The 11,715-nt window shown below is 41.9% G+C and overlaps 1 protein-coding gene across 1 annotated transcript; it reads left to right on the top strand.

Annotated features, from left to right (window-relative positions):
• swap70a (switching B cell complex subunit SWAP70a) lies at window positions 1-10,466 on the top strand. Its single transcript, XM_085402317.1, has 12 exons — window positions 1-209; window positions 2,282-2,422; window positions 3,880-4,053; window positions 4,138-4,362; window positions 4,650-4,796; window positions 4,897-5,005; window positions 5,192-5,373; window positions 6,076-6,183; window positions 6,602-6,768; window positions 7,018-7,216; window positions 7,718-7,814; window positions 8,485-10,466. The coding sequence occupies exons 1-12, from the start codon at window positions 114-116 to the stop codon at window positions 8,601-8,603; spliced, it is 1,764 nt and encodes a 587-aa protein (XP_085258443.1). The 5' UTR covers window positions 1-113; the 3' UTR covers window positions 8,604-10,466.
• Window positions 10,467-11,715: the final 1,249 nt, after the last annotated feature.

Here is an 11,715-nt window from a genome sequence, read left to right as displayed (position 1 = left end):
AGCGCAGCGCTTCTCTCTGAGAGGCGGATAGTTTCAAACCCGCAAACATACGCAGAGAGGGAGACGGACGGAGAGACACACAGACACCTCCTGCGGTGCTGCTGAGGGACAAAATGTGGCTGCGAGAGGAGCTTTTGAAATCCATATGGCACGCATTCACAGCCCTGGACGTGGATCAGCGTGGAAAAGTCTCCAAGTCTCAGTTAAAGGTGCGTTTCGGTTCTTTTTTTCTTCTTCCAGTTCAGAGCCTCTTCTGCAGGACACTAATACTTAAACTCTGCCGTTATTTTTACTCAGTAACGTAACCGCTGAATAAATGACACTTCCTGTATTCACTGTTTTTTTTTCTGACTTTATGTGTGATAAACGCGGCTGAGTTGGTTTTACTTAGTTAAAACTTAGTGAAAGTAAATCCGTGAACTTTCACTCAATTTTATACGTGTTTCCCTCAATCACAAATTATGCTGAGTGCAGGGATTGTTACAAACGTGGGCTTAAACATATAATCATGTTATCATAAACATATACTGTCAAAGAAAATCCAGTTTCAGGCAGCTCCACTGTAGAAAGAGGTGGTGTTTTACTGTATGACAGCCTGGGCCTAAGTTTGTTTGCCTGGTGGCTCTGCTGTCTGTGTGCCCAGCCTGACAAAGACACTGTCTGACTTCAAGGCTCCTGCAGGGTTTTTCATCTCTAACATATGGACACTGCAGCACAGCCAGGAAAACTGAAAAAGTCCCTATTTATGGAGATGTATTTATACACACTGCTTGTTGAACTATTCACACGAAGCCGTAAAACCTTTTGTACCCTGGTGCATTAATGCAGTCGCACTAATCACCAGGGACAAGCTTTGTTCTGAGGAGTGAACATTCATCTTCAAGAACTGGAGTTAACGCTTGGTCAGCAGTGCTTGTAAATGTTAGAAGTGTTTTGCATGCATATCTGCAAACATGAAAACGGCGAGAGTGAACCCAAGCCTAACCTTTAATTTAACCTCGTGTGTGTTATTTTGAGGAAGTGTAATTTGACATATGTTGAGGTAATGTACTGTCCAAAAGCTGGCCTTCATCTTTGTATTTGCTAGGAAAATAGGAAATAGGTGGAGCGATTTATTGAAATGTGTGCAATGATAGGTGGAAATGCGGAATAGGAAGCAAAAACATTTTATAAAATTCATACAAACTTAAAAGTCAATATCCGTCTTGGACTTGAACTCTCACGCAGCTTTGTTGCCATTTATTTTACGAAGTCTTCAGGACTAGCTCTCCAGGCTTCTTGAAGGACAATTAAAGCTCTTCGTTGTTTCTGTTCTCTGTCAGGATGATCCCACGCTGCTTTAAAAATGTTGAGGTTTAGGCTCTGGGGAGGCCAGTCCATGACTCATAGTGTTTCATTGTGTCTATCCTATCCAAGCATAACCACCTTGGTGTGCTTTTACTGCACTGGCATTGTGTTTGAAATTATTGTCATTCTGAACAATTAATCCAGTGCCAATCAGATGCTTTCCAGATGATATTGCATGTAACAGATTCAAATTTGATGGTGCTTTTTTTCTATATTGATAAATGCAGCTCACACAATGACAGAGCCTCCACCCTGTGTTACAGATGACTGTAGACACTCACTGTTGTACCTCTCTCCCCTTGCCTCCTCCATACATACTGATGATGGTTTGAAACATACATTTCAAATCTGGATTCATCGCTCAGTAAGATCTGTTACCACTGATTTTTTTGTAGTTTGCCTTCATTAAGAACGGCTTCTTGATATCCACCCGTCCACTGAGACCATTTCTGATGAGGCTTCAGGAAACAGTAGAAGAATCAATTAAAGGGTCTAGACTGGAGTTTTTCTTTTCTCTTAAGGACATGACTTTCAGATACTGATGTGCTGTAGATAGTCTTTTGGGTCTGGCACTGACAGGGAGCTATTAACAAAGTGCCTAAAGATATTATCTTAAAATGGGTTCTTTGCTAAGTTGTCTGTTAGGTGTAGACACAACAGTGGTTCACGACACATCGAGTTTAGAGCCTTCTTTATGCTTGAATGAGTCATGTGTCACCAGTAAGTGGCTTAACAAACAACAACAAACAAAAATTTCTTCTTAAAATTGTCTCATACAAGGACTTAATGAAAAAGGAGTGAAAAAGCAGCAAATGTCCAAAGACCTTCAGAAAACCTGGAGAACTTTTTTTTCAAGACTGCCATAAAAATATCCAAGAAAGCCCGGCAGCATCTGTTCCTTTGTTTATTGTCCATTTATTGTTGTGTTTTTCAGGTGCTGTCTCATAATCTGTGCACAGTGATGAAGATCCCACATGACCCTGTGGCCCTTGAAGAGCATTTCAAAGATAACGATGAAGGGCCTCTCTCCAACCAGGGCTACATGCCTTACCTCAACAGGTTTATTCTTGACAAGGTGGGAGCAAAGAGCCTTGGTTCAAATGTTGTTCTCAGTATGGATACTTGAGACTTCTAAGAGATGTGAAAACTAGAAGTTGGTCAGTTAAACACTATGACATGTTAACACTCTCTCAGTGCTCGCTGAATAACAATGACTGTGAACACAAGCTGATCACGGGGTGGCGCCATAGCTCACCTGGCTTAACCAGGTGAGGCTTCTGCAGACTCCTGGGTTTAAGCCTGCCCCAGACCACTTTCCTGTGCATCATTTGCCCTCACTTTCTCTCCCTACTGTCTTCTCCTGTCAAGACAGTAATGCACCAAAATAAAAAATCTGGAATATGCAGTGTTCACTTTAACATGACGGGTTTCTGACTCACTCGCTTTAGCATCTTGTGCAAGAATGCTGAGACTTCTGAGACAAGACTCGGATGACAAATGCGTCATCCTGTTTGATGATACAAATTCTTAGTATTCAGCAGTTTTTGACCTTGTTTACACTTTAAAATGTGTCTCACCAGCAAACATCTGCTCCACATAGTCATTTACACCCGTGACTCCAAGCTGTCCAGCTGATAAGTTGTATTCACATTTTGTTACTGCTCACGTAACACCAGCTTGAAGGCCCTCCATGCAATAAATTAAAATCTTAATAAGCTGCTGTACATGTGCATACATCTCAAAGCATGACATGTCTACAAAGGACATATGGTCAAATGTGTCACCCCAACATTGCTCATTGTCTTTGATACTGTGCGCTTGTGAACTGCTTACCCGTCATGCATTTTAAAGCTAACTGCAAACAGGCCCTTTGATGCATCGTGTTGTCGACACTAAGAAGTGCCAAAGCTTTTATTTACACTGGATATCACACTTTGCCAGGAACAATCCTCAAAAGGCTTTGTAGGACGAAAATTAAAAACGCAAAAAAAAAAAAAAGTAGTCAGTTACACAATAAAAATAGTAAAAACCTGCCAACACACACTTCACACACGGTTTTGTGGCACTGAAAACGATGACTAATCATGGTCTGTTTTGCTCAGTGCACACAGAGTAGCAATGTGTTTTGTTTTGTTTTTAATCAATGCAATAATGGTTTAATGAATGTTAATGAAATCTGTGAATAAAATGAGTTTCATCCTCACATACTCTTGGCACAAGTGGATCCTTGTGTCTTCGCTCTGCAGCTTAGCAAGCGGCAAACGCACGACAAACGTGCATTTTATAAAAGTTTGATAAAACCGAGCCAGGAAACTGCTTTGTTTCTCTCTGTTTTCTCGCTTTTCTCTCGTAGGCTCTGACTTGAATAAAAATGAGGCATTTAATTACATCACGTTTGCACCTCACATCCTGCAGACTCGAGGTTTTGAAAGCTCTAAGCAGTCTCCTGCTTAGCATTTGTAAACACGAAAACCCTTGTTCCTTTGTGCTTCCGACTTTGAATTTGACTGAATTCTGCATTTTTAATCTCAGGTATGTGGGGATTTCGACATAATGGAGTTCAACAGGATGTGCTGGACACTTTGTTACAAGAAAAATATACACACAAAACATTTGCTCATCTCAGATAATGACGCTTTCAAAGTGTGGTGCATTTTCAACTTTCTGTCAGAGGAGAGATACCCGCTAGTCATCGTCATGGAAGAGGTGAGGATCCCGTAGTCTGAAATGTTTTACCATTCCCTCTACCAAAGCTCTGAGCTTCAAGTAAAGCTTCTACATATCTCTTAGATCGAGTACTTCCTGCGAAAGCTCACGGAAGCCATGGGGACTGTTTGGAGTAAAGAGAGCTTTGCAGAATATAAGCAGCGTCAGAACTCGAAGAACTTCCTGACTGCCTGGGAGCTGATTGAGCTGGTGGGAATGGGTTACTTCAGCAAAGGTTTAAACCACCAGATCCTGTCCATGGGCATCAATGAGGTCTTCAATGAGCTCATACTGGACGTTCTCAAGGAGGTCAGAGAGGATGTTGATCTGTTATTCTGTATATTTCTCATATTTGCAGCTTCAGATTTCCCATCTAAAAATCTCTGAACCGTAAGCTTTCACGGTTATGCTGCCACTGAGATAAAAATGTCAGCTTCCTCAATGCAAATTCCCTCATCTCTCACTGCATTATTCTTTAGGTGGCTTTGCACCTCTGGCTACACTAACCCTCCCAGACAGCCCTTTGCAAGAGACTTTTTAACCTTTCCAGTGTAGCTACTGTATTCATATGTTCTTTCCTACACTGTGTTTTGAAGGGATACATGATGAAAAAAGGGCACGTCAGGAAGAACTGGACCGAGCGCTGGTTTGTCCTCCGACCCACCTCACTGTCGTACTATGTGTGTGAGGATCTCGAGGAGAAGAAAGGAGACATAATTCTGGACCAAAGCTGCTGTGTGGAGGTAAACAGCTGACCTGCATGTCCTACATGTTCCTTAAACGAAAGACTTTAAAATGATGAGCATACGCTATAGCAGCGACTAATATTTCTTTCTCCTGCAGTCGCTGCCAGATAAAGAAGGGAAGAAATGCCTTTTTATTATAAAGTGTGCTGACAAAAGCTTTGAGATAAGCGCGTCAGATAAAAAGAAGAAGCAGGAATGGATTCAAGGTACTGACTCATCATTTTCCGGCCCTCTGTAATTTCCTCATCATAAAAAGGTCTCATCATCACTGTCTCTTCATTTTCTTTAATGTTGCCTCTGAATTTTTGAATGTCAGTGTCTGACTCAACGTAAAATCCATAATGACCAAATGTCGTGGGAATAATTCAGCCGGTGACTCTGTCTTGTGGCAGCTATTCAAACGTGCATCCAGCAGCTGAGGCTGGGGCTGCTGTCTCCTCACCGCGAGGCCCGGCTCAGGCGCTGGGAGCTCCGGCAGAGGCAGCAGGTGGAGGAAGACGACCTGGCAGAGAGGATGAGGCAACTCCAGGCGGCCAATGAGAGCAAACAGAGAGAGCTGGAAGCCATGAGAATTGTCTGTGCTTAAGTCAACTAAAAACTCTAAAAGCCCTGTCATGTGGGAGGAAGAATTATGACTGCCTTGGTTACAGTAACATTTGCTCTTCAATGAACAGAGCCTAGAAGATTTAAACCTTTATAAACCTAACAAAATATATATTTCATATATTTTTCATGCTACATAGATTCTTTTTTGGGGGGTTGTTTCTGGGGTCCTGAAACTAATCCAGGAGAGAATGAAAAGTGTTGAAGCACTGCTACAGTGTAACCTAAGTTCCAGAGAAAATCATGGTGCTGTCCACTTCCTATTTATTTCTATGTATTCAGTTGTTTTTTTAAGAACACAGAGAGTTTAATGTGACACTCACAGTGAAAAAGGGAAACAAAACTGCTATGCAAACTACTGTTTGTGAACATGTCAGTCATGGACACCTGCATCCAGCAGCAGGCCTGGGCGTATGATTCTTTTAGAACTTTAGAAAAGTTATACTTTCTCACTTCTGCTTTTACTCTGCCAGATGGCTCTTTTTTTTATTGTTTTGCTAAACACACCCTGGTGTTACTTAACAAAATATACCTATCGCTAATTGCACTAGAAATAGATGCTAGCATTACTTGTGTGAAGTTCAGCTTTAAGTAAAACCAGTCAAGAACTTCCCTGCAGGCTAATGTGGCTTCCAGTCGAGCAACTCTTTCCTCTTTTTTGGGGGTTTTGCAGAAGATGGAAGAGGCTGCGGCTAAAGCGGCGCTGGAGGAGCAGAGGAGGAAGCAGACTCAGTTAGATCTGCAGGATCGCTACAGACTGGACTTGGAGAGAGAGAAGATGGTAACTAGTGTGCCTCTCACAACACCTGATTGCATTGTGACACAGTTTTATGTATTTTTTTTTTCTAAGTAAGAAGAAAAAGAAATGTGTCCGGTAAACGGTGACTTTCTGTCTCTTGGTTTTGAGTGTCTGATTAAGCCGTCTGTATTTTAAGGGAAACAAAGGCTAAAAAAGCTCAAATTATCCATCGCAGGATGCTGACTCATCTTTGGTCTGAGTGTCAGATGAGCCAACAAGTTAATCATCCCCCCAAGTTGAAAAACAAGACAGACAAATGCCTTTGTAGAGCAATAAAAGGCGATTTGTTTTGCAGTAGAGCATACTAACAGTTGACGTGTAGATAACTGCTCTGAGTGAAAGAGCCCATTGATTAAAAATGTGGATGACTGTGCGTGTGTTTGTGTCTTGACTCATTCAGGTGCGTCAGCAGATGGAGGAGCAGGTGGCCCAGAAGTCCAGTGAACTGGAGCAGTACCTGCAGCGCGTCAGAGAGCTGGAGGACATGTACCACCGGCTGGAGGAGGCCTTAGAGGATGAGAGGCAGGCCAAGCACGATGAGGAGGCCATGCGGAAGCTGCAGGCCAGGTCTCGAAAACACGCCCACACACACACACGTGCTACACGGCATGTGGATACATACAGGAAGTAAATCTGGTGATGTCAGCTCCCTGTTTGTGAACCCGATTAACTGACCTGAAGTCTTACCAAGGCTCCTACTAGTTTTTAACTCAGTCACTTTGTGGTTATGTGGTCAATTTATTTGATTTTCCATCCGTCCGTCTGTTAAAAGTAAAAACAATATCTTAGGAATGCTTGGTGTGTGTTCATGTGTAGCCTGCTGGAAGAGGAGGCAGCCAAGAGGGCAGAACTGGAGCGGATCCAACAGCAGCAGCAGAGGGCGCTGTCTCAGACCAAGGCAGAGAAGCAGGAGCTAATGGCCGAGCATCTGGCCAAGGAGAGAGACCTGAAAGCAGCCGTGCAGCAGCTGGAGAGGCTGCAGAGGGAGCGGCAGGGAGCAGTGAAGCAATATGAGGTCAGCTTTCAGAAGACAGAGGCCATGTATCTCACAGAACTGTGTATATCCTTACTGTCTGATCAAGCTTCTTTAAAATAAGATTAAAAAACATAATGCCCTACTTACATTATATGTTCATGCATGACTTTGACCCCTAGTAAAGGTGAAATGGAAAAGCTTGTGATAAGATTATCTTCTTCTTCCTCCTCTTCTTCTTGCTGGTCCCCCTAGGGGTCTCCGCAGAGGATCACCTGCCTCCATCTGATCACTCTTTTTCTCTTCTGTCACATCAACCCTCCTTCACTACCTCCATGATTCTTGCCTGTGGTCTCCTTCTCCTTTCCTCCAGCCTGGCAGCCCCATTGTCAACATCCTTTGTACAATCTATCCACTTTCCTTCCTCTGCACATCTCGAACTCTGTCTCCTAACAAAAAAACAGATTCACTTGAAAATCGTTTTTATGAGAACAGAAACAGTTAATCGTATAAAACACCTCTGTTTTCCTACCTCACATACAGGAAGTGACAAGGAAACTTGAGCGAGCAGCTAACAAGACTAAGACTTGGAAAGACAAGGTGGCCAAGCACGAGGGACTGGTGCGTCTTATCCAGCCAGGTAGGAGGGCTCTTCGTTTATGAATTTCATTTCCATTTGCACCGGCCAGAGGCAGCATCGTCTAAGACTTCAGTCCAGCCTGATGAATGACTGGCGAGCTCTCACATTGTAGAGAAGTATGGAAAAATCTGGGGACTCTTCTCTGTGTTTTGCAGCAGGACAAGACATTAAGAATGGGTCGTGTTATGAGAATGGTTCTCTGAACTGTTAATTTAGTCCGAGCCAGAGGTCTGAGTCGTTGTCAGTTTTACGGCACTCTTGGTAATAAAAAAATTACCCGCGGCATGCCAGACCACACCGAACTAAAGCCGCTTAGCCAAGGAGCCCTCGATTTATGACAGAAGCATTTATTTGTAGTGTCAGTGGACTGAATGTCGAAACACTAAAAAAATGTTGTTGAAATAATCTCAGGTTGCTCTTTGTCAGTTTTGTAAATGGATGGTTCATTAATATTTTCTGAAAGCCCATTGTCAGAAAGAGGAATCATTCAGTGGTTATGCAACAGACTAGCAGAGCCAAGCTCACACTAAGCTGTATAAAATGAGTTTGACGCCCCTGGCACAAATGTTTTCTCTTACTCGGCAGAAAAAAAGAGGAACACCAGCGATCGGTTTGTCAGTACATCTCGCTGTAATTTTTTCATCTCTTTTCTTTTGACCCTCTCTTTTAGGTCACAAAGAACCGCAGAGGATCACTAACTGGGGTCCTGCATCGTTCACTGACACTGAGCTGGATCTGAAGAAGAAGTTGTGGCAGGAGCGTAAGAACCAGGGAGCTCAGACTCAGTGATTTATACATGGATAATTCAGTGTTTGTGTCCGAAGTCACCCGACTGTTCACTGCTTTGCTAGTTTCTGTATAAGAAACCCTATCAGTGATAGCCTTTTTTTTGGAGGCCAGGTAATCATATACCTAAAAAACAATAAAAATAACAAAATGCTCACAAATTGACACAAATGTTGACGGTAATGGCCCATTTCACAGATAAATCCAGATTAATTTGACTGTATCCAGTACCATTAACTGCAAATGATGACATTTTAAATATATTCTACAACACACTTTTTAATTTGTTTATTTTGCAAATTACTGGCATCCTGTAGAGCAGGAGTTTCAAACATAAGGCCCCAGAGACAAAGACTCCAATTCCGACCGCTGGACAACTATGAAAAGAGTGCATAGATTTGGACCTTTTAACTGTGTTTTTATAAGTTTTAAAGCTCAAGATCAAAGTGGACTATATGTGGCTCACAGTGAGCATTACTGTACTATATAGTTCATGTAATAGTAAAGAGTTGAAGAAAGAACCCTGCTTTTAAATACAAAACTTTTACTTATCTGAACATAATAAAATAAAATGTAATCTTTGCCAGGTCACAAAATTATATAAATACACCCTGAGATGAACAACAGCACACGAAGATTACATCTTGTCATTATTTATTTAGCAGAAACTAGTCACTCAGAGGAGTTCATGGTCGGCTCGATAACTCCAAGATGTGCCGGTCCCTTGGTTGCAGTGCAAGCCTGAAAGCCTCCGCTTTTATAGAGGTGCTCACACTTGCTGGCGATCAGTTAATCAAGTGCATTTTACTTTCAGCATCTGGCTGCTGCTGGTTCCTATGAAAGCAGTAAGGGTGTAGTTAGTTTTTCACACACTGCTTCTGCATTTTGGCTTAACTTTGTTAAATGAATAATGACACGATGTAACAGACAACGTGCCGTTGTGCATCTGAGGTTGTATTTGCCTCATTTTAAGACCTAAGGAATATTATTTTTAGTATGTCCCGATATGTAAAAGGGTGTTTTTCTTTTCCCCCGTATGTATCATCTTAATTTTAAGTCCTCTGTGTCAGCTCCTGTCATGCAAAGATATGCGTCCTCATTTTATTGTCCAATGATTGTGGGTTTGCTTTTAGGATGCAAACAAGTTACTCTTCTGCTCTACTTTTTATCCCAGTGTCTACAATTAAAGACTAAATAAACACACTCAAACATGGCAGACAGAAAAAGTAGGTAAAGTAGTGAACAGGCAGTGAGTTCTTTCACAGCCTCTGACTGTATTGAAATGTCACAAGTCTAAAGGCGCTTGATAACATGAACTCACCAAACCACGTGAAAAATGTAAAAAATGGTTTACTTCTCTGAGTCACTTGTAGATGTAGAGCTTCGAGGAATTTTCTGTGACAAAAAATCAGATCCAAGCCTCAGAAGTTTATTTGTTACCTTGGAAGAAGATGTTCCAATTTAATAACAACCATCTCCTGAGAGGCGATTAAAAGAGGTGATGAGCTGAGATAATTTGATCACAGGTTAACATCCACCTTTTTATTTTATTCATTTGAGTTTTCCGTTTTAGATTTTATTTAGATTTTATTCTCATCTCATGTGCTGTATTTCATGTTAGTACTTTGCTTTTTTTTTTTTTTTTTTAATATTTCGACTTGTTAGAAGACTTATTGTAACATAAAAGGAAAAGGAGGAGGATATGTGGGCAGAAATGTTTGTTATACTGTCCCAGGTCATTAACTCTAGATGAGTTAATTGTGTCTGTTATAACCAACAAATTAAAGCATTGTTTCATGACTGTGGACGTGGCTGTTCTCATTTCACAGTTTGAGAAGAGGCTTTCTACAAATAAATGTAACTAAAGAACCCAACAAGCTTTCCATTTTCTACTTGATTGCAGTCATACAACATCCAGCAGGTGTCAGCAGATGAACACGATCCTCAGTCACGCTGAGGAGGGACGGGAGCTTTAAACCGGGACTGCTCAGGCTTAAGCGGAGCCGTGCCCCTCGCACTCCTCATGGTTGTCGCTTGTAAATAAGCCCGCTGTCATTGTAAAAATGTCATTTTGGCTGTTAGAGAAACAGCAAAACTACTCAGGGTGAGATATTTAGTTGTTGAGACTACTTAGAAAATAATTAAAACGAATTTCCTGTGACCCCCCCCCCCAGTTTAAAGGAAATCACGGGAATTTCAGCTTTGGTTTTGTATTCAGTTAGTCTGGGCTTGTATATCGGACATATGTCATATTATATCATGTATTTGTATTAGGTATTGCCATAGTGATTCTTCTTCAGGGTGGGATTGGGAAGCTTTACTGGTGAGTGAGCCCGGAGCATTGACAGTTCTTCCACGAATGTTGAGCAGCCTGGTGAACACATCACCTGGGCATGCCTTCACAGCTTTCAGCACGAAAACAATAATAGGGCGTGGAAAATAAAAGTGAAATAATACGGCCCAAAACCGTTTGTAGTTTCAGGCATCCCTGATTCAAAATAGAGATAAAGTTGCTGAACTACTTGAGTCACTACCCAAATATGAATTTAATTGGACTCTGAGCAAACTACTGCCAAAGGTAGCAAAGACATTAGTTTAATTACACGTCGTTTTCACCCAGCTGCGATTCTTTAAGACCGCATGGAGCCAGTGCCTGACTACACAAACAGTACACAATAACAGAACCCATTTATTGTTGTTGTTATTTATTTTTATCCCTACCCTTGTCTTTTCAGTTAGGTAGCTTCATTCAGACTTCTTGAAAAGCAACGCAGATTGGATGCACTGATCTGATTTGCGGCAGATTGAGTGTCACGGAGCGGGCCCACTATCAGCCGCAGCATCACTCCAGAAACTTCCACTTTGGCTGGTGCAGACGCTGAAATGGATATCAGAGAGAATGCTTCGGATCAGCGCTTGGCCTGGTTACCTGTCTGATCGTGTAACAGGTCTTGTAGGTGCTTTACAACATGACTTCATTGTTCCAGTAACCACTAAAGAAGATGAATCACTTGATGCACGTGACATGCAGCGGTGAGGTCTGCGTGTGTCAAAACACATCAGTTTGTGCAACAAAGAACCACTGTTCTTACACGTACTGCTCACCTTTGTCTTC

Source organism: Rhamphochromis longiceps, linkage group LG1 (assembly GCF_057381845.1).
Source record: "Rhamphochromis longiceps isolate RC_006_pf linkage group LG1, R_longiceps_female_GT1.1, whole genome shotgun sequence".
Classification (NCBI taxonomy): Eukaryota; Metazoa; Chordata; class Actinopteri; order Cichliformes; family Cichlidae; genus Rhamphochromis; species Rhamphochromis longiceps.
The sequence above is the reverse complement of the archived record's forward strand: the minus strand, read 5'-3'. Positions and strand labels throughout refer to the sequence as shown.

What these genes read in the sequence shown, in the direction of transcription:
- swap70a (XM_085402317.1), top strand. Translation starts at nt 114, where the DNA reads ATGTGGCTGCGAGAGGAGCTTTTGAAATCCATATGGCACGCATTCACA. An exon ending in TACTGGACGTTCTCAAGGAG is followed by an intron (nt 4,363 to 4,649) that starts GTCAGAGAGGAT and finishes TGTGTTTTGAAG; the next exon opens with GGATACATGATGAAAAAAGG. An exon ending in ACTTGGAGAGAGAGAAGATG is followed by an intron (nt 6,184 to 6,601) that starts GTAACTAGTGTG and finishes TGACTCATTCAG; the next exon opens with GTGCGTCAGCAGATGGAGGA.